The 23,433-nt window shown below is 48.7% G+C and overlaps 1 protein-coding gene across 2 annotated transcripts; it reads right to left on the reverse strand.

Annotated features, from left to right (window-relative positions):
• Positions 1 to 3,212: 3,212 nt before the first annotated feature.
• Positions 3,213 to 23,094, reverse strand: PDCD6 (programmed cell death 6). Of its 2 annotated transcripts, none has more exons than XM_055308064.1 (6): positions 22,903 to 23,094; positions 21,708 to 21,769; positions 13,221 to 13,265; positions 12,116 to 12,268; positions 6,723 to 6,832; positions 3,213 to 3,771 (listed from the first exon to the last, which is right to left on the reverse strand). In XM_055308064.1, exons 1-6 carry the CDS (start codon positions 22,995 to 22,997, stop codon positions 3,673 to 3,675), a joined length of 564 nt encoding a protein of 187 aa, XP_055164039.1. In that variant the 5' UTR covers positions 22,998 to 23,094; the 3' UTR covers positions 3,213 to 3,672. The 2 variants fall into 2 exon arrangements, with proteins under 2 accessions (XP_055164039.1, XP_055164038.1); XM_055308063.1 differs by having other exon boundaries at positions 12,110 to 12,268; positions 22,903 to 23,087.
• Positions 23,095 to 23,433: the final 339 nt, after the last annotated feature.

Here is a 23,433-nt window from a genome sequence, read left to right on the forward strand (position 1 = left end):
TGCCTAATGCCATGGAGCTGCACTCTTAAATCTGGTGAAAAGGTAAATTTTATGCTATATGTATTCTAACATGGGAGGAAAGAACCCCACCTTTGCTCATTGCTTCACTAGGTGTGTATGGCCCTGCTCTAGAGGCAGACTTGAGCCAGGTTTCCAGCCTGGAGTCTCGGGGCTCACACATGCACCGCCCTTAAATGCTATGGCCTAGTGCTGGGAATTGCAGGCCACTCCCGGGCCTGCCAGGTGGGGGCTGTGCGGGGGAGGGCTGAGGGGCTGCCCCTCCGCCTAGTGACCTGGGCATTCAGGGACGGGAGGAGGGCCCGGCAGGGAGAGCGCACCCGACACCTGCTCCGCGTGCAGCCCGGACGCGCCCGGCGAGGACTAACAGCCTCCACCTCCGGCCACCCAGACCCCCACCTAGCCGCGTCCTCGGTCAGGCTCATCTGGACAGGGGGCCCTTCTAGCTCGCAAGGTTGACTTCAGTGGTGACCTCGGGCATGACCCCAGGTCAGGCCTTCCTGACTGCCCCGGGACCACTGTCTCACAAGAACCCAAGGTTTAAAGCCGGGTCCCGGTAAGTCAAATGAAGAGCTGTGTCATCAACACGCCATTCAAACAGCCAGGAAGGGAGTGTTAGGGGCAGGTGGCCGGGGGACCCGTGGGTAGTCGTCAGCTTGCCTGGCCCCCCCCAGAGAGGCCAGCTTCCCCAGAGGTGCTCTGCCCGCCCCCCAACACCCATGTCTTTTTTTAAATTAATTTTTTATTGTTCAATTTACCAACATACAGAATAACACCCAGTGCCCATCCCGTCAAGCCAACACCCATGTCTAATGGGACCTGGGGCACAGCTTGAGCAAAGTGATACATGAAAAGCTGCCACAGGCCGTCCCGGCTCACGGCTTTACAGCGGTGCTTGTGGCCCTCAGGATTTAAGCCCCACACGCTTTGCTTTCTCCGCTGCTGCTTGTTAATTCCAAACCCCTGCGTCCTGGAGGCCACAGTTGAGCCGCCACGGGCAGGCGTCCCTCCCTGGCGTGGCTGCACTGCCCCCGTGTGGCCGTGTGGCTCCTGGGGCTGTGCATGGCTCCCAGCGCAGGTGTTCACGTGGGTCAGCCGTCCAAGGATGCTTGTCCTTACGACGTTCCTGCATGTTCTCCTTAGGCAGCCTGGCTCCCTGGTGGACCCCCTAACCTCTTAAAGCAAAGCCACATACTCGCCCCTGCAAGACACCACAGACCTAACTGGCCGCCTGTCTCCCACTGACCACCATCTCCCAGACTGCCCACTCCTCGCTGCACCCCCATTGACCAAACCCGTTTCCTACTGGGATGGTTGGTGCCACACACCTGAGTACCTGTACCACACTTAAGAATATCTGTACCAGGGATCCCTGGGTGGTGCAGCGGTTTGGCGCCTGCCTTTGGCCCAGGGCGCGATCCTGGAGACCCGGGATCGAATCCCATATTCTGCTCCCGGTGCATGGAGCCTGCTTCTCCCTCTGCCTGTGTCTCTGCCTCTCTCTATCATAAATAAATAAATTAAATAAATAAAAAAAGAATATCTGTACCATAGCTGAGTGTCTATACCACATGCCTGAGAGCATCTATACCACACACCCGAATTATCTGTACTGTACCTATCTACACAACTCCATGCATGTACCACACACCTGAGACTATCTTTATCAGTGTGTTTATCTGTACTGCACACCTGTGCACCATACACCTAAGTTTATCTGTCACACACCTGAGAATAACTGTGCTATACACGTGTGCATCTGTACTAACCTATGCCTATCTGTACTCTACACACTTGAGTCTATTTGTACCATGCCTGAGTACATCTGTAGCAAACACAAGAACATCTGGACCATCTGAGTGTATCACACACCTGAGGGCATCTGTACCATGCACCTAGTGAGATACTGAGAAACCCACTTTGATTAGAGGAATGGCCCTTCCTTCCTAACTGGGGAAGATGACCTAACCCTCACTCATCCCCAACCGGACCATTTCTTTGTTAAAATCCCGCATACTTTTCCGTCCCTTCCCTGAATCAGGGGTGCAGGGTTCATCATCTTCTCAGTTTCCTCTCTGTGGCTGACACAGCATGAGAGAACAGGTCTGCGTCCACTGTGTGGTCTCCATGGAGTGTAAACACCAAGTATGTACTGGGGGCAGGTGCCTCACCAAGACCACTAGCTGCTCTGCGGCCAGTTGGGGCAGGGGGCATCCAGGTGCAGGAAGGGGGCAGGGCTCCCATATGCACAGGACAGAGCACAGTGGGCTGAACGAGAGCAGCATCTTCCAAAGCCACCTGTTGTAGCCACAGTGTGGGGCAGGGGGGCAGGCAGGCAGCAGAGGGGGGTACACGGCTTGGGGGTGAGTGATGGCATGGGGTTTATTAGCTGGAGATGCTGAGTCCAAGATGCCTGTGAGAACCCAGAGAGAAACCACTTGAGCTGCTGGATATGTGGGCCTTGGTTCTGAAAGCTTCTTGGAGTCAGAATTCAAGGTACGGGGTCAGACTGAGCTCACTGAACTAGAACCCGGGGTCACTGCGAGCATGTTGACATCTGGAGACGCACCCAACAGAGGAAGTGGTAGGAATCCCTGAAGACTCCTCACAGGCTGTCCCTCACTGAACTCATGGGGTCAGCCTATGCATCCCAGAGAGATTCTTTACCCCTACCCCACTATTGTAATCAGGGGTGTTCTGACCGGAGATGTCAACAAGACCCCTGTGGGACACCAATTTCTGATGTCCGAGATCCATTTACAAATCAACACCGCCCCGAATGTCCTCGCAACCCCTGCCCCAAATTCTGGTTTGGGGAAGCACACAAAAGAGAAAAGAAGTAGAAAACAGCCTCAGTGATTCTGTGGGGGACACGGTGGAGGGCCCCCCAGGACTGGCTGTGTGTCAACAGAAGGTGACGCAGACTGCCCTCCAGATGCCTGCAGCCCATTTTCATGTTTGAAAACCACAACCAACAAATCATCACAGGGCAGGACTAAATCATAAATGACAGAAACCCACAATTTTCTAAACCAAATCTGGGTTTAGGGGTTCAGAGAAGTCTGATGAAATTTAAACCAGCTTCTGTCACAGAGGACAGAGGCTTGGATTTTCATAAGCTGAGTCAGAGGGACACCCCAGAAGGTATCCCAGACCCTGAGAGCTCCCATGTGAGTACAGCTGAGGCAGACAGCGACAGAGGGCGCATGTGCTTTATTGCTTATGTTGCATATTCAAACAAATACAATAAACCGCATTTTAAAAATGTAAGGCACGTAAAAGCCTCTGTGCAAGTTCCGTATTATTTTTAAATTCCTATTGGCTAATAAAAGTACTTCCACTATAGAACTCGAGTTCTCTAGAAATGCACATGATGGATTTTTTGCATGCAGGATACCCTGAAACATTATCATATCTAACCTCATGGCACAACTGGACAGTCTCAAATCAAAGGTCTGTGTGTAAATAATAAGTATTATTATATTCGCAAAAACCTTATCAGCTTATCCACATATATACAGTCGGTCCCAAACGTTAGTGATATGAAATCTAAAGGAAGAGCTGGCTGCATCTGTGTCCCACTTCTTTAAAGGGAGATTTGGCATCTTTGAGCCGTCCTTGCATAAGTCACGTTGCCGTGTGCAAAGGCCAGGGTTATACGATGCTGAAGACCATGGACAGATACTGTTCATATGACACCTGAATCCAGCCGTCTTGATCCGTATCGTAACGCCTGAATATATCTGTCAACCTCTGGGAAAGAAACACAGGCATTTAGATCTTGATATTTATTAAACAGGAGAAAGAAAATGGGTTTCATAAAGACATTTAGGAACCAAATTCACCCAGGTCTCCAGACACCCCCACCTCTGATAAGCCAGGGCAGGGATGCATGGGTGGATATCTGTGACCATGGTCAGTTGGGACAGTGAGGGTAGAGAAGTCGGGGGCGCGGGTGGGCTGTAGGCACAACTCCACAATACACCCCAGCCCTAGGCCCTGGTTTCCCAAATGGTTCAGTGGTGAGCCTGGATCCTCCCTTCCTTATGTAGGACCAACCTCGTGGGAGCCCTTCCTCAAATGCTCACCTTTGGTCTGGTCACTTGCTACTCAGGACACAGGGCAACCAGCCCTGACTCGGCCCCCCGCCCCTTACACCCAATAGGTGAAGGCCTAGACACAGAGAAAGGAAAGGAGGTAGGTCTCCCTGTACAGCCTCAGGGTCCCTCCTGCCCACCCCGCCCAGAGGGCTTAGTCTGTTCACAAGCCTGATCCCCCTCAATAGGTCAGGAGCAGAGGGGAGAGTGGCCCCAGGCATCTCCCCAACTGCTGGGCACTGGACAACCTTAGTAGGCCTGAGGAATCATACGTGCCGAAAGGAAGCAGGCAAAAAGCAATTCCCCAGGACAAGAGAAGGAAACAGTGTCCAGGTCCATCACAAGAGCAGGCTGGAGCCCGGGCCCGTGGCAGCAGGTCAGATGGGGTCTGACACAGCTGACCATCTGCTTGGGCATCAGCAGGGGCGTCCCAGCATGTGTTGAGATGCTAATGCCAAACCAACTACTGGAACCCCAGCAGCAGCTAACTCTGTCTTCAAGAACAACAGGCAAGTCTTCTCTATACTTTCTTTGTATTTTCCCAAGATTTCTACAAATTTTCATGCTCTTTTGTAAAAATCATTTTCAAAAAGCCTTTTTCTTTTTGTAAAAAAGGCAGATGAAGGAAAACATTTTTGTGGATATTTTGCTTGTGGTCAGCAGCTTTTCTTTTATAGATCTTGCACCTGTGCTGTGTTCAGGGTCGTGAAGGAAGGGTGAGTGGGACCAGGACCTGACATGGAGCCGGGAGGTAGTGTCCAGGTAAGCTTCTCATGAGACTCTGATCGCGTTACCCTAGCTACTGAAAGCCTACACTTGATGACCTTTGCTTAAGAAGAAATATAAGGATCAGATGTTTACTCTTGGGACATAACCTCAAATGAAAACTCTAACCCTAGAGCAAATGAGATGCAGACAGTCATGAGATTTTTTACACTACACTTTTTCCTAAAATATTCAGATAACACTGCAAAAACGTAACCCAGGGTCCCCAGACTGAGGCCGAGATGGGGTAAGGCTCTCCCCATTTCAGAGAGCCAAGGCTCAAATGTTAGCACACGGGCTCTCCAACCAGGCCTTGAACAACAGGGACTGGGCTTTTCCCCAGACTCATCGGCAAGGAAATCAGGCCACAGAAACTATACTTTTACTGACCTAGTATTTTAGTGGGGAAAATTTGGGAATGTTTTCCAAAACACCAAATTAAATTAAAAAACCTCATGCCATTCACATGTCTCAGGGGACTCTAAAGCTGACAAGATGTAACCCCAACCTGGATTCAAACTACAAGGACTTATCTTTCAAAGACAAGTTCTACTAAAGTATTTATGGAAAAACATTTACTTTCCACGGATGGAATTTGTGTCAGAGTGAGGGCTAGGAGTGTTATGGTCACGGAGGAACAACATCAAACTGTCCACCAGCTGATAACTGTTGAATCTGAGTGATGGGCACATAGGTTCATCATACCTTTGTCTCTTTTTTTTAAATTTGTCAAAATAAAAACTTTGAAAGCTATCTGAGTTTATCAGTTCAGGGCATTTCTAAGCTTCAATCTATGTGACCTGGATCCCTACTTAGAGACAGGAGCAGGGCTCTGGGAAGGAACCACAGGGTCTGCACCTGCTTCCCTCATAGGCAAAGGAACAAGGCCCTGGAGGGAATGTGAAGTGCAGGGGTCAGCGGGATTCATGAGCTCCACCAGATGCTGCCTGGCAATGGCTCTGACACCTGAATGAGGCGCTGTGAGCTCAGAAGCCAGCTCCTGTCCCCGTAGCTTACCTCACACAAAATGGCAGAGCACAGCCAAGATCACAACAGAAAATGTACCCATTTCCTCAGAATGAAAATACAACAGAAAGAGCAGAGTATCCAGGAAAATAACCCACTTGGCTTAGAATACGTGAACTCATCTGAAAGGACTGCTCTGTACCACAGCTGACCCTTGAATGCAGGGGTCAGGGGCAACGAACCCTGGAGTGGTCGAAATCCACGCATAACTCTGATGCCCCAAAACATAATGAATAACAGCCAACTGCTGATCAAAAGCCTTACCAATAATGGTACATATGTTTTGTACGTTTTCTGTATTACGTGTGTATTCTTACAATAAAGTAAGCTAGAAAAAAAGAAAATAGGGACGCCTGGGTGGCTCAGTGGTTGAGCATCTGCCTCTGGCTCAGGTTGTGATCCTGGGATCGAGTCCCAGATTGGACTCCCTGCATGGAACCTGCTTTTCCTTCTGCCTATGTCTCTGCCTCTGTCTCTCATGAATAAATAAAATCTTAAAAAAAGAAAAAATGTTAAGAAAATAAGGAAAATACATTTTCAGCCCTATACTGTATTTATTAAAAAAAAAATCTGCCTATGAATGGACCTACATATTTGGTCGCATGTTGTTTGAGGGCCAGCTGTACTCCCACAGGGAGAACAGGCTCTACTGGTCACACCTCCGTTCAACAGAACTCCACACACAAGACTAACCCTTATAAGCTGCAAAACTGATTCTACTCCATGAAATCACTCATTGCAGGATGGCACTTCCCTCCTTCCCTCGCCCCCTGCGCCACAGCTCAGCTCTGTCAGCCCCCAGGGAGCCCCAATTACCTGCAAGACAATGCAGCCCTGGATGAAGTCATCAAATGCAATCTGCCCCCGTCCTTGTCTGTCAAACTTGCGAATGAGGATGTCATGAAACTGGTCAGAGAGCCGGTACCCTGGAAGAGAAGTGTGAGAATGAACACAGGCCAGGAGAGTGGACATCCCATCAACACCCCCATCCTCTTCCCATAAGGCCCTGCAGCCTCTTACATCTGCTGATAACAAATGACAAACGACCAAGGCTGGGGTGGGAAACACAAGGTGCAAATTCGCTCACATGCACTCTGGGAACAAAGCCCTCACTCTGCAGTACTCCCCATGTGCAGTCTTGCCAACGGCTGACTCGCAGACCACCACCTTCTTCTGCAAGGGTGAGTGTCATAGGTGGCCAGCACCATCGGGTACAGCAGGTCATTCAGGTGAGCTCACTTGTTCACATCCAGTAGACTCACTCTATAATGCTGCACCCCAAGATCACCCCGCAGGGCAGCCAGGCTTCATTATCAAGTTTTCATCTTACAAATGGTAAGTTTCATTGTACATTTGAAAGACCATATCACTGAAGGCTTCCAATAATCAGAATGTAAACTCGGAATAGCAGAGCAATCGATGGGTACTCCCCTACATAAATAGCACACTGACACTAGGAAATGCAAGGTTACAAGGAATAAGGCAGCCCCATAAAATTCACAACCACTCAAGGGTCATCAAATCTTATGACAAAGAGCCACCAATTCCACCTTCAACTTACTGAAGGTCCTGAAAAGGTCTCCAACAGGGAGGCGGTCCTGAAGACACGAGGATACCTCTTGGGGCCACTCTAGACATAGACAAGCACACCTACTTCCTTCCCTCCTAATCCCACTACCTGTGTGACTGTGGAGTCCTTACTTATTCAGGAGACAAGATCCAGGGGACAAATATATTTACTGGTTTTCGGTCCTGCTGGAATCTTTGCGAGGATATATGTACACCTATTATCTGAGTGAATTTCATAGTTAATTACCTGCATAAACGCTTAATTACTTCACTAAAAAAAGATTCAAACATGCACACACATGACAGTACCTTCCAGAGTGGTCAGCATACTCTATGCATCTGTGACTTAAATCCAGGGCTCCCTTCCCTGCCAGTTGAAGGCAAGACAGAATCCCTGACTTAAATAAAAGAGACAGCAGGTCCTGGATCGGGACCAAACCCCTGGCCCCTCTGAGTCTCCTCTCCTCACACCTGGCACCTATACCACCTGTGGACAGGTAAGAAAGGCCCAGGTTGGTAAGGGCTGAGCTCACCAGGGTGTGGAGAGCAGACGACAGTCATCGCTGTGCGGGTCTCCTGCCCACACAGAACACACAGGATGCACTTGATCTTAGCCAAAAGGCCGAGAAGCGATCAACACACAGGATGCATACTCAGCAGTGGTACAGACCACAGAAACAACTTCTATCATCCCTGTGATTAGCTTCCAATATCCCTGGCCTTCAATACTAATGTAGAGAGAACAAAACGAATGAAAACCAGACTAGGAAAATGAGTGATGAACAGAGTACAAAAGAGACGTTTATGTAAGAGGCAAAATCTGGGAGCAGACTCTTCTCTGAGAACTTCCTCCATTGAAAATCCACATCACGATAACCCTATCCTCATAAATTAAGTGGGGGTATCCTCTGGAAATACAGATCAGAACAAGGTGGCTCACACCGGTCAGTGTGTCTGGTATCAAGACCAGAAACCCCACATGTTGGCAAGGATGTGCACTATTGGTGGGAAGCAAACTGGTGCAGCCACCGCTGCAAACAGTATGGAGGTTTCTCAAAAAGTTAAAAATAGAGCTCCCATATGATCCAATAATTCCGCTTTTGGGTATTTACCCAAAGAAAATGAACACACTGATTCGAAAAGACATCTGCACTCTCACATTCACTGCATTATTTACAGCACCCAGGATATGGAAGCAGCCCAAGTGACGGACCGGGGGACAGACACAGAAGAGGTGTGCACATGCAGGAATATCAGGCAGCCATAGAAAAAGATGATGCCTCTGGTGACAGTATAGATGGGACCTAGGGTGTGTTATGCTAAATGAAATAAGTGAGAGCGAAAGACAAATACCAGATAATTATAGAACAAACAACACAGAAACAAACTCCTAAGTAACGGGTGGTGTTGGAAGAAAGAAGTGAAGAGGATTAAGGAGAACAAACCTGAAGTTATAAAATCAGTCAGTCAGGAGACAAGATGTCCAGCATAGGGAAGACAGTTGATCATACCGCCATGGGGTGACAGATGGCGACTATGACCCTGGTGAGCACGGAGTGCCTTACAGCATCCTCCAATCTCTATGTTGCGCACCTGACACTCATGTAACATTATGTCAGCTCTACTTCAAGTAAATTAAATGAAAAACAAAAAAACAAAACAAACAAAGGTGGTGCCCTCTGTGTGCAGCTCTCCCAGCCTGTGGCCCTGCTCAGACCTGATGTGCTGGCCACAGGGCCGCACCCTGAATGTAGGAGAGTGAGGTTCTCTACTGAGAACAAGCACAGGAGGGGTGAGACATCACAGCTGTCCTGATGACCCCACAAGTCACCAACTGCCTATTCTCAGCACCCGGTGTGACAGCATACCTCCAAAAACCTGGCTGCTTATCAGTAACTACTCTCCAGGGTACAGAAACTACAGCAAGGGACAGACCTGGGACAGGGCATCCACTCAACCAGCCTGTGGCATAAAAAAGGGGTGGGGGCTGCTCGTGGACCTGCTAGGACCCCACCTCATGCGAATGGGTTGCTAATTTCTAAGGTGGGTCCACGGCACCAATTTTGTGAGCAAATGTCCACATGTTCTAGGGACGCAGAATAAAGTGTTCTGGGGTAACACGGCACAAGCCTCGCAGTCCTTGGTGCATAAAACAGAGACAAAGCAGATGCAGCACCAAGTCGATACTAGCTGAGGTGAGTGACATTGAATGGAGGGCCCTGTGCTCTGATAAGCTCTTCGTCAGAAAGCAGTGAGCTGGCTGGGCGGGGAGGGAGGGGGAGCTGTCCACACCTGACTGCCTTCCCCACATGGGAGGACCGCACCATGTGGGGGGACTCCTACTCATCAAGCTGTCAGGGCCCGCTCTTAGCGGGGTGAGGGTGTGCCTCACACACTCCCTTACTTTCAGGTCTCTGTATCTGGTGCACAGCACATACCAGACCTGAGTTTTAAAAAGGAATCCGTGAGCTATCATACCCAGCATGTGGGCCTGAGAGGGTAACCCAACACACCCAGGGTTGGCCCAAGACATGGAGTAGACAGACGTCAGAGGACACTTTCAGGCTCGACCCCCTCCCCGATTCCCTCATGCGTGTGCAGAGCTGGAATGCGGCCCCCCTGCTTGACCACAGCCACACATCTGTTCTTAGAAGCTGAAACTGGACAGGAATCTTTGCTTCAATTACTACCGAAAATCTTCCAAAATTATGTGGAAAGGGTAACAACGTCCCTTTCTGGAGAAGGCCTCAGAAATCAAGAACCAATTGCAGGAATAGACTTGTTAGAACACTGAAGAAATGCTATAGCAGAGTATTTACTTTCTCTAGAAAATGTCTATAAGCCAGGTAGGAGCCCGGCCTTGCCCAGCCCAACTGTGAGGGACTGCCACATGACCTCCATGACTGAGGCTGGAGGACGGGATACTGCCTACCTCAGTGCTCCCACTGTGAGCTCTAAGGACCCAGCGGGTCCCTGGCACAAAGGAAAGAGGGCTATAGGCCTGATGACGCTAGGAAGTGCTGTGTTCCGACACCTGAGGTCACTTGTCTGCACATAGTTCACAGGACCCAGCTCCTCTCAAGCTGTCCTTGGCCTCCTGTTCCTTCCAGCCCCAGGACCACTCTCTGTAGATGGCTCCCACTGTCCCTCCCAGCCCTTCCGTATGACCCTCCCCATACCCCAACCAAAGGGGAGAGCAAAGTCAGCTGTGTTCCCAGTCCCAACACAGAGAACCTGAGGCCAAGTCCTCCCTAATCCTGACCCACACCTAGCGAGCCGAGAACACAAACTTCCCATGGAGTCCCAGAGTCTTTAACTAAACAGCACAGGAATTCATAAGGAAAGAGAAAGAGAAGATGGTCATAGAGGGCACATCCAAAGGGAAAATGGGAGAAGAGTAGAAGTTGGCAACACAGTAACAAGAGAATGAAGATGTACTTTGTATTATTAAAACTCAAAATACCTAGAAGTTCATTAGTACATTATAATAATACATTACAGAAAATAAAGTACCTGATTTGCTTCTAGAAGGCATTCACAAGTAGCCTTTTGAGAAGAAATGTGTGGGAAATATCAGAAAGGGAGACAGAACATAAAGACTTCTAACTCTGGGAAATGAACTGGGGGTGGTGGAAGGGGAGGAGGGCGGGGGGTGGGGGTGCATGGGTGATGGGCACTGAGGGGGACACTTGACGGAATGAGCACTGGGTGTTATTCTGTATGTTGGTAAATTGAACACCAATAAAAATTAATTTATTAAAAACAAAACAAAACAAGTAGCCTTTTAAGCAAATGCAGAAGGGGTTTTATGATGGGGCCCAGTGAACAGAGGGCTGAGTCAGATCATCCCAAACATACCAGAATCTGGGTGGAGCTCCCACAAGCCTTGGACAAGTAGTCCGTGTTCATGTTTCCTTGATATAGGAAAAATCCCAACTTCCTTGAAGACCCACACACCAGCATCAGAGGCCCACTGGTCCACTCTGGAAAGGCTGTGTACACACTCCTGGTGGCACGGCATACTTGGGCTGACACGCACATGAGAATGGGAGCTCGCACGCCTACCAACGCTGTGCCTGAGGCATGCGACTGGCACGGCCACTTACAGAATCTCTTACAAATACCCAATCATCTTGCTATGTGTTGTGATATATCTCGCATCACAAGCCGCCTGACATTTTATTTTCACTTATTCCCATGCAACTGTTTGCAAAGCTACCATATTCTCAGTGTGCGTGTGACATCACTCCATTTCACAAAGATAAACGATTGCATAGCCCTTATCTCATTTTGGATGGAAAAAAACACATAAAGCCTCCATGTCAAATATAAGCCTTCAGGATATAAATAATATCAAAATATAAATCTGTATGATGTCAACAAAAATTTCATAGTTAAAAAAATCAGTAAACTGAGGGACGCCTGGGCGGCTGAGTCGGTTAAGCATCCGACTCTTGATTTCAGCTCAGGTCATGATCTCAGGGTCATGAGATCCAGGCCTACCTAAGATTCTCTCCCCCTCTGCCCCTCCCCCACTCTCTTAAAAAGAATCAGTAAACCGAACAAAGTAAAAACATTAATGGCACCTCGCCTCCAAAATGAAACATGCTACACAATCACCATAAGTGAATTACCAAAACCTGAGAGTGCTTGCTTGAGCTCGTTCTTGTCTATCATCCCAGAGTTGTCCCTGTCGTAGGTGCGGAAGACATTCTGCCAATCTGTGATGTACTTCCAGACGCCAGTGAACTCGCTAAAGTTCACGCCAGCTTTGTTCTCTCGGTCAAACATAGCTGAGACAGAAAGGAACATGAGTGGTATGCAGTGGTGGCACGTCAACATCACCGCGTAAGCAGCTCCATCCCTGCACAGTAGCTCCCACACACCCCTGGGGCCGCTGCCTGCTCAGCTGCCCGGGAACATAAGGCCCGCTGGGCACCCCCACTCTGTCAGGAAGAAATGGAGGCCCCGAGTGAGGAAGCCACCTCCACAGTCCAGCTCTGCAGGCAGTTCCTCCTTTCTGCAAGAGGACCGAGAACCACCCCTGCAGGCCCACTCCAGTGAGAAAAAGACTCTTTGGGCTTTAGATTGTTTTGTCAGTAAGACCTGTTTTTCATTAAAAAAAAAAAAAAAAAAAAAAAATCAGCCTGGGGCCCCTGGGTAGCTCAGTCAGTTAAGCTTCCAAATCCTGATTTTGGCTCAGGTGGTGACCTCAGGGTCGTTGGATGGAGCCAGCTTCTCTGAGCTCAGCAGGGAGTCTGCTCTCTCCGTCTCCCCACCTCCCCCTCAAATAAATACATCTCTGAAAAAGAAGAAAACAGCCCCATTCCAGGTCCAGATACGAAAGAACCTCTGACTGCAATTACATATAGAGGCAAAGTGGTTGAAAATACATATAAAAACTCAGCCTGAAAGACTGTATGCAGAAACAACAGATCATTTGGTCTCTTTTCACGTAAAGAGGCCAAGAGAAGACTGAAAGCCAAGAGCTCTCGGTTGCTCAGACGTACACCATAATTCACTGAGAGCTCCCGTAAGGAAACACCAGGTCAGAGCTGAGCATCAGTGTTTCTGCCAGTCAGCAACTGTGCAAGGTGTGGACAGCGTGTGAAGCATGCTGGGTCTGTCTGGACACAGACTCTCCAGGGCTGGGAGCGCAGGTTGAAAGCCACAGGCCACAAGCACAACCTGCATCCAAGCGCCAGGAGTATGCCTGCGCAGGTGGGACGTGGCACCGTTACTTACATATGATGGAGCGGACAGTCACTGGATTAAATGGAGTCCATGTGCCTGAAGATAAATGATAAGAAATAGAGTCAGAGAAAATCGCTTCAACTGCAAGCTCTAAGACTCTAACCTGTAACACCAGAAGCTAAAGAAAGTAACCCACTGCTCACAGGAAGACCTCAGCCACCAGAAATGTCCCTGGGGGGTGCCACCCTGGGGGGACATTTCTGGTGGCTGCATGCATGTTGTTGTTGGGGTCCTATCTCGCAACAGACATTCGTTCAAAGCTGTTTATGATGAGGTGAAGCTGGGGGCTCGCTCTTGTTTACCACATAAATAAGATAAAACCCTATCTTTACATACGCTCCACACTCAGCATGTATCCCCACACAAGTCCTGAACTCACGACCCTGAGATCAAGACCCAAGCTAAGATCAAGAGTCAGACACACAACCAATGGAGCCACCAAGATGCCCCTGGTTTCAGAGCATTTTAATATACACTCAATTTTCAAGGAATGCAGTTACCAGGTAAGTTGAGAAGTACTGAAAAGCATACCATAAAACCATGTCTTAAACATTTTCTCCTGAAATTTCAGTCTGCGTGTTTTTATTATTTTCCTTGACAGTGTGAAAAGGTAATTATAATTATAGTATATGTGCTGCCGAAGCGAGCACATGAAAAGGTAATTATAGTATTCTATGATTCACTTCAGAATTATAATGGGGATATTATAGGATATTTGTTATAAAGGGCACTGTTGAATCTCATAGAACTCTTTATCAACTGATAAAAAAAATGTTCACTAGATACCTCTATGCCTCTGAGCGATTTATACCATTATCAACTTTTATACTTACTAAAAACAAAGTTACAAAATATTTTTCTTATGGAGAGAAAGCAGTGTCTCTCCCCACATCCCACTTGTATAAAAACACCTCCTATTTTCTTCTATATATAAATCTGTTTCCATTTTTTATCTCCACACAGAGACCCATCCCCTGACCTCACATAAAGGGACCTTTTGCTCAAGTTTGAGGCCTTCTTGGATATGGGTGGTTGCAGGAGAGTCTGAAGGGTACCACCCCTCACATGCTACCACATTAGCCTTCCCACTGCAGCTCTCGAGGACCACGCCCGCTCGACCCAGGGCTCATGCACATGCTTCTTGTCTCCACCTCCCAAACACACGCTCACCCTTCACCCCTCCCCTCTCCTACTGTAAGCTGCAGGAGAAAGCATCCCCAGGAGAGCTTTCCCTGAGCACCCCACCTTCCCTCAGTCCCTAAATGAAATCCATCTCCTCCGCCAGTGCACATTTGAGCTTCCTGTTTGGAATATCTGCAACCATAATTAACTCAGTGAAGGTTGTTCTTCCCCTAAAGGGCACGCTACAGGGCTACATAAGCATCTTCTACAGGCTTTAAGATGTTGAGGGGAAGGGTGAGTGGCACCCTGTATATAAAGCTATTGGGAAAAGTATTATTGAAAACCAATATAGTAAGAACACTATGTTACAAAGAACCCAACAGAAAGGAGAATTCTAAACACAGAATGTCACTTCTTTGCTGTTTTCCCTCCCTCACCCCAGGCTGCTGCAAGCACTGAACTGCTATTACACAGGAGATGGCCCAGCACTGGCCAGAAGCCCCAGGAACCCAGGAACCCAATGCACCTGTTGGGAGTCTTCCCTCCACCTCTGATATAGGCTGATAATGAGCCCTCGATCTGTAGAAGTGAAGCCTACAGACCCTCCTCACTGTGAGCAGAAGCATCATGGGGCCATCTCTGCCAATGACTTGTCCAAAGAAGTGTGAAACAAAAGCAACACAAGTGTAACAGTTAAGTAATGTGCAACACAAGCACTTGTGGTGAGGGCCAGGTGCCACCGGGATAGGCATGCATGGACCGCCCAGAGAGGGTGCATCCCTGAGGCGACCCAGCGGAACCAGCAGCCATGCTGGAGGATTCCAGGCTCAGGAGAGAGCAAGAGGTCACCTGGAGCTGAGGCAAGGATGGAGAGAGGCTGCCCTCAAGCACAAGGCTCACAGGTCTGCTACTGTGCAAGGGCGAAGGTGGAGGCAGGCTGTCAGTGCCTCGCTCATCCTTCTATCACCCAAATGGGGCCTGACTCTCCAAAGAAACCAAGGGATAACAGCCAGGCCACTTCTCAGACTAAACATCAAAGCTCAACAACCCACAGGGAGGCTGAAACACTGCCACATGCAGACATTTTGATACATGAAGCATTAAATGCATTTGAGTGTCAGCCTGAAAATTTAACTACTTTAGAAAACAGTTTTCTGTAAGAAAACAAAGCACCGTGCAAATAACCACTATTTACAGAGCTCATGACAACAACATGCATTTTTCACAAGCCCTATACCCCCAGTATAAAACTCTATCCCAGGTTTTCTGTGCCATCCCGAATTTCAAACATTCCCATCTGCTTTTCCCAGACACTAACATGTTTGGATATCAGAACCACTCATCTTGAGAAAGACTTCTTGTCAGATTTTTAATTAGAAATAGATGATCAGGGCAGCCTGGGTGGGTCAGGTGGTTTAGCACCACCTTTAGCCCAGGGTGGGATCCTGGAGACCTGGGATCGAGTCCCATGTCGGGCTCCCTGCATGGAGCCTGCTTCTCCCTCTGCCTGTATCTCTGCCTCTCTCTCTCCTCTCTGTGTATTCTCATGAATAAATTAAAAAAAATATATATATATATATAATCACTGTACCCAGAAGTGCTTTAATTTCATCTCAAAGAACTAAAGAAAACATTTACATGGAAAATCAGGTTTTTCCATGTAAATTTAGTATACTTTTTTTACCCATAATTTGAGAGTGGAGCTAAAGCTTTAAGAAGCAACCTTAAGCAAATGATGACAGCCTAAGGAACCATCTGTAGTTATAGAGGCAGAGACAATCCCCATCAGGATCCTCTATTATTTTCTCATTCAACCCTCAAGCACACAAATGACTGCAGGAATCTCCATTTTCAAAGGGGAAAAAAATCCATTCTGCTCTATGATAATATATTTATTGTCTCTACTCTCCAAAGAGTTTTCTTTCTTAAAATTATGTCCTGTTAACCACAAACTTAAATTTTGGCTTCAGTGAATGGTTGAGGGTTAAGACTTCATAACACCTAGCATTCGTACAATTGAAATATCTAACTATTTTGAATCTTTTGGGGGGGAAAAATCAGACTTTTAAAGACATCACTGGGCAGCCCGGATGGCTCAGTGGTTTAGCACTGCCTTCAGCCCAGGGCGTGATCCTAGAGATTAAGTCCCACATCAGGCTCCCTGCATGGAGCCTGCTTCTCCCTCTGCCTGTGTCTCTGCCTCTCTCTCTCTCTCTCTCTCTCTCTTTCTCATGAATGAATAAATAAACATAATCTTTAAAAAAAATAAAATAAAATAAAAATAAAGATATCATCATTGATGTTTCCACTTTACTTCATCAGACTGGGAACTCCCAAAGAGACTTCTGCCAAAGAGAAGGTGTAGCAAGTCCTGCAGAGGTGGATACCCAGCACTGGCATTCAATGCACAGAATCTGCAAGATTTTGGTGCCTCTTTGTGTTCAGCAAAATTCTACACTTCACCAGTTTTCTTCAGTTACAGCTTCAAATAGAACCAGAAATATGGCCTTACTGAAAAGCAATCTGAATACTGATCAACAGCATTAATGATGCTATACCCCTTGATCAGATAAATCTCACTTTTAGAAATTGATTCTATGAAATTTGGGGTCAAATTACTACAGTACTTACATGAATGAAAATTAGAAACAACGTAAATGACTAATAGTGAAACACTGTGAATTCCATCACTGTAGATACACTGTCTCAATTCTGTACCAGGCAGATGCAGGATCTCGCCCATTGGGGCTTGGCTCAAAGGGGAAAAGGATCTAAACTTCGTCTTCCTATTTTTATATCCAAAGAAACTGGGGCCAGAGATGTGATGCACCCAAGCCCACAGAGTAATTTATCGGTAAAGCCAGGTCCACCAAATCCCAACTTTCTTTTATTTCTATCTGAAACTCTGGCTGGGCACGTTTCTGGAAAAGTTCTGGAAAGAGCACACAGGTCAGGCAGGCTACGGATCCGCAAGGATACCCTCAGACTCCAACACTCAGTTTGTTACAATGAAAGGAGAATAAAATCAACAAGGGGAAAAGGCACTAGGAGAAGCCCAGTGGAGACTGTGCAGCCCAGGACGCATTCACTCCTCCAGCTATGAGCTGTGAGAACACAGGCAAAGGGCTGTCAAGTAGAGAAGTGTCCATGTCTAGAGTCCAGGGTTTCTCTTGGGGTCCATCATGGAAGCTCCAGATACCCAGAGAGAAAGCAGGTGTCTGCCATAAATCAGACTGTTAGTACCAACTATCCAGGCAAATAGGCACCACAGAACTCAAGGTCCGTGGTGGACAAAACACTCTTCTCAGTCAGAACCTCCCAGGAGGCAGCCAGCCATCAAAACCCCTCCTGGGAAGGAGCAGGCTCTGAGCATCCCAGGCCTGCGGAGCCAGTCCTCCCCCATACACAGGCAGAAGGATGCGGAGGGTGAATCTCTAACAGCCCCAGCTGCATCCTCAGCAGCAAACACTCCTACCCATGGAATGGGATGGGGCCTGTGGGGGCAGAAGCAGAGATGGGAGCAGGAGCACAGTCTGCGGGGGCTGTCTGCTTCTGTGGTCTGATTTCTTTCATTTCTTCTTACTATGATCCCCAAGAGAGCTGGAACTCTATTTTGATTAAAATACCTTAAAAAGAGTATATGAATTATTATTTTTTAAAGTACAGCTAAAAAATATCTACATAGGTTTTGTGAAGGCAAATTTTACAAAAGCACAAAAAAGAGGCTTGACCAAAATTAAATTCCTGTAATTCCAAGAATATTGTACAAGTTAAAAAAAAGAAGAGGCACCAAACTGAAGATAGTCTATAACATGTCATTTCAAAAAGAAGGCAAGAGGGGTGCCTGTGGGGCACAGTAGGTGAAGTGTCTGCCTTTGTCTCAGGTCATGATCCTGGAGTCCTGGGATTGAGCCCAGCATCAGTGGAGAGTTGGCTTCTCCTTCTGTGGCTCCCCCAGCTTGTGCTGTGTCTCTCTCTCAAATAAATAAAATCTTAAAAACAAAAACAAAAAAACAGAAGAAGGCAAGAGAACAGTCTTCTTCTGTCTTTCTTCATACCTATTAACCATACACCTCCCTGAGAGCAGTCAATTTTAGAAGTTTTCCTATGGAAAAAAATCTTATAAAAGACTCAGTGTATGAGACGTACAAGTACTCTTTCAGGATGGTTTCAACTAGATTTTAGCAGACAGCACACATGCACAGATTTAATTAAAGTGAGAAATCCTGCAAGTTTGAAACTTCAGTTTTCCCACTAATAATAGACTAGGTAAACCAATATCCTGAAATAGCCTAATATTGCAGTTCTAATATGAAAACAGAAGCCTATTCCTGGGGGAAAAAAATTAGAAGTCAAAATAGTTTCAATTGCATCAGCAATGGGAAGTCAAGGGGAGTGAAGAGGGCAAAGATGGGCCTACCCAGGAGCCAGTTTCTGCTCACACACTACAGCTGTGCACAGGAGCCCAGCCTGGCCTTCCTTCAAGAAGTAGTCTAATGGCCAAAGACACCTATAACAATGATCACACGGACCTAGAATGGAGAGCGTCAAGGACAAAGCAGCGATGCCACAGTGGCTCAAAAGCAGGAGCAGACACATTCCTTCATGCAGAAAACGTGAAACTCAGAAAGTACACAGAACCTTCCCAAGGAGTGGACACCAACATGGAGAGCTGGGAAGACACCAGGGCTCAGCGTGCTTTGAGAGCCTAACTGTGAGGACTAAACCCACAGTACAACATAAGCAGAAGCATTGAAGGGTACCAGCAACATGCATCTGTATTTAGATCCTGGCTCTACATCTTGAGCGTGGTAAGGATGACCTCAGCAAGCAGTGCTATCATCTACTCTGTGAACTTGGATCATTAATAACCTAATGCTTATGGCAGAAAGGATTTAAATTTATAAAGGTAGCCACAATAGAGAAAAATGAGATAAATTTTAAGTGTGTTGGATGGGAAGAGAAAAGTAGGATAATAAAGTAAGGAGTCTAAGACTGGGTCAGAAAAATTGACCTCTCAAAATTCTAAATTCACCTAGTGGCAAGCCACCAATTTAACTTTCATTTTTTTAGTAGCTAATTTGAAGAGGAAAATGTAATTGGTTAAAAAGATTCAGGGTTACTAAGGTACACACAAACAAGACAGAAGAACCAGCACAGGTGCTTGGAACACCAGAGGCACCGTGCTCCTGGGAGAAGTGGGGTGGCTGTCTCTCTGGCACCTGCCCCATACACAGTGTGGAGGCTGCTGTGCCTGCTCTTGGGTTAACAGTGACCACCTGCTTCTGAGGCCAGTTCACGCCTCCAACAAAAGCTGAGGGAGTCCCACTGGGCAACTCAATGAAAGTACCTCCACAAGGGTCACTGAGACAGTCCCGACCACACTTACGAGTCGAGTTTAACCAGATTTAACCGATTTCAAAGGATCTTAGCAATGGTGAACCAAACATCCTCTAGGCAATTGTTAATAAACACTCTCTTTTAAACAGGTTCAAGATCAAGTTCTGACAGAGTAAAGACCCATCTTCTTTAATAAGCAGCCGAAATAGAAGCAGCAGTGACACCATGTAGTGAAAACATAGAAGCCTAAACCTACAGGTCAGAAGAGGTCCTGCCACCACATCCCCAGGGCTCATAGGACAATGCCGACGGGTGATTTGGTTTGTTAAGTGCTCAGCACAGTGCCTACATGCACTGGATGCTCAGTCAGTGGCAACTGTCATCATCATCACCATCCCCTGAGCTGGCTCCCTGGCCAGGAGCAATACTACTACTGTACCCTCAGCCGGCAACACTGAACCCTGCTGCGTGCCTGGCACTGTACCAAGCGTTCTGCACGCATTTCCTCCATCTACACACCCAGAAAGGTCAAGTCCTTACCCAAGGTCACATTCCTAGAACTTCTGGGGCCAGGATTTGAATCTAAGCAGGAGCCCTCTGCAGGGACACCATCATGCTAATGGGGTCAGAGTGTGACCATCATTCCCTGAGGGGTTTCACACAAATCCAAACCTGGGTGGCACTCTCGAAACTTCAAGCAAACAGACAAAAAGATGTCCAAATGGGTCCTGGGTCAGTCCTCACTTACTGGAAAAGAACGCAAAAGGAATGACCCCTGAGAGCACTCTCACTGTAGTAGCTAGACTCTTTCACAAATGACTGTGAAGACATCTGTTTTGGTCAATAATCAGAAAGGGGTTTTTTTGTTTTGTTTTTTTTAGAGAGTGAGAGAGGGTGAGAGTGGGCCAGTGCAAGGGGGCGGGCGAATCCCAGACAGGTTCCACCCCAGCATGGAGTCGGACACGGGGCTTGATCTTACGAGCTTGAGATTGTGACCTCAGCCGAAATCAGAATTCAGACATTTAACTGATTCAGCCACCCAGGCACCCCAACACTTAGAAAGTTTTAAGCCAGATCTGCTAACGTAGCCTGCTGGATTCCAGCTTGTTTTGACATCTTTCTAGTAACCCAGTCTTCTACTCCTCCAAGTGAAACTCAAGCCCTTGGAGACACAAAAAAATGAAAAGATGATAGTAAGAGAAGAAACAAGAAGGCAGAAGTCATCAAAGCTGAAGTAAAGAGTTTTCTTGGTTTCCTGAACACGGCAACGTACATACATGTCCGCGGCCCACGCGTTAAACGCTGGAAAAAGTCAGTGATATCTACCATTCTTTAAACTGCCTCCCACTAATAACAGTGGGTCTTTCAACGTCTTAGAATCAATCCCTTTAAAACCTTCAATGGCACACCTCTGGAAAGACAAGCTACAAATCTAAGAATCAGAGAAGACAGTGGCATCTGAGGGATTTTTACAAGAATACATAGCCAGGTGTTTACTGAAGTAAAGGATCTCAAACAGTACTTCCACGGATTAATCATGCTGGAAGCGGCAAGAACCAGACTCCACCGAGAGCCTCCAACACACCACCACAAGAGCCAGGACACTGTAACCCGGTCTGAGTGCATAGTATTCCCCCACCGATAAAACTACCTTCCCACAATCCAGCTGCCAGCGTCAGCCCTCCAACATCCCAGTCACTTCCCCGTGCTGCCCTGGCACCTTGTGATCCTCTCCAGAGAGGTTGGAGAGATGCAGCTACCTGAGAAACTCAGCGACCTTCAATGTACCTCAAAGTACATCTACACTTCCTATCCTTCCCTAAAGCCTCCCCGCAACCCCCATTTCTCAAGAACTCAGCAAGACACTTGGAGCAGGACGTCACTTGGCAAAATAAATCAGAAGCACCTCCACCACGTGCTAGCAAGAAGAGTTAGGCCTTAGTAAGTCCTCTGTACTTGGAAAAAGAAATTGTTTACAACAAGATGGGTCAGGTTCAAAGTTCAGGTCCTACTCACCGTTGGAGAGTGCTTGCTGAAGCTCGTTGTCCGATATCACCCCGCTCCTGTCTTTATCAACCCTACAAAATCAAGACCGGTGATTAAAAGTGCAGGACAAGCAAAACACGTGGACCTCTTGCGTCAATTCTATATTCACTCTGGTGGCCTCCTTCCCATGGCCCTTCCACTGCACTCAGCCAGGGTGTCTCCCGAATTCTGCTGGGAATAAGGAGATGCATGAGCGCCTGCCCTCATCCTAAGTGCTCCACCAGCCGAAGTCCAAGTCGGTTCTCCCCAGAGAAACCGAACCATTTCTTCTCTCTTACACCTTCTCAAGCCTTTCTGCTTTGCTTCCCTTTGGCCAGCCTGAATTCCACCTGCACCAGTTCCTCTCCTTTCCACAAACCGCAGAAACACTGCCTCAGACAAGTCCTTTCCTGCTGTGGGCCATTCAGGTCCCGGTCACTCATTCACTTGGAAGGAAGACCCAGGATACAAGTACCAGCTTCCTTCGCGGCCGACGCAGCCTAACAGCATTGAAGCAGCCTGTTTCTGTTTACCCTAAACAAGCATCCGGGAGACCTCCAGGAGCCGCAAGCTCCTCAGCCCTCAGGCTCTTGGCTGTTGGGGACGTGTGTGTAGGCGGCACCTCAGGGCATCTGGGGGCGGGGCTCTGCACCCAGAGCGAGGGGTGAGCCCCAGGGCGGCAGCAGGGTGGGGGGGTGCAGAAGGCCCGGGAGAGGCCTAAGAGAGCCAGGCAGGAGGCCAGGGTGATGGGAAGACTAAGTGAAACAGGAAGGAGGCAGTGGAGAGGCCCAATGGAGCCAGGAAGGAGGCCAGAGCAGACAGACTGGAGGGAATCAGGAAAGAGGAGGGGAGGGGAAGCCAGAGGGCAACTGGAAGGAAGCTGGGCGGGGAGGAGGCCAGAGGGAAGCCAGGAAGGAAGCCCAGGGGAGGCCCAGGGGAGGCCGGAGGGAAGCCAGTGGGAAGCCAGGGAAGGCTGGTGGGAGGCCAGGAAGGAGGCCAGGAGGGAGGCCGGAGGGAAGCCAGGGAGGAGGCCCAGGGGAGACCGGCGGTAGGCCAGGAGGGAGGCCAGGAGGGAGGCCAGGAGGGAGGCCGGAGGGAGGCCGGCGGGAGGCCAGGAAGGAAACCAGGAAGCAGGCCGGGGGAGGCCGGTGAACCTGGTAAGCGCCCGGGTGGCGCCGGGCCTCACCTCTGGAAAACGTTCCACAAGAAGCTCTGGTCCGGCAGCGCCGCGCCTCCAGCCGGGCCAGCCCCGGGCCCCGGGCGGTAGGAGTAGGCGGCCATGGGCCCAGGCGGCAACGCTGGGCTGAGCTCCCGGGAACGCTGGAGACCCGGGCGGCTCCACTTCCGTCTCTGCTGGGGCGGGGCCTGGCGCTGACGCCACTTCCGGGGACGCCGGAAGGCGGTGTCGCCCGCGCAGCCTAGCCCCTAGCCGCCCGGTTGCTAGGCGACGCCCGGCACCAAGGACCCTGGTGCGGAGGCCGCTCGGCCGGCAGGGGGACCGACAGGACGCGCGGAAGGGGCTCCCCTCGACCGTGTTTCGTTCTTGCACACGACGTCCCGGGACCGAGTGTGACCGAGGGGGACGAGGCACTTTTCCGGAGTGTTTCTGCGTCCCCGTGCGTCGGCGGGCGGTGTCACCCGCACCTCGCCCCTGCCGGCGTCGGGGGTGGGCCCTGCTGGTCCTCAGGGCGGGCCCGCCCCCGCAGAGGCCCCGACG

The sequence above is a fragment of the Nyctereutes procyonoides genome, unplaced genomic scaffold, assembly GCF_905146905.1.
Source record: "Nyctereutes procyonoides isolate TBG_1078 unplaced genomic scaffold, NYPRO_anot_genome, whole genome shotgun sequence".
NCBI lineage: Eukaryota > Metazoa > Chordata > Mammalia > Carnivora > Canidae > Nyctereutes > Nyctereutes procyonoides.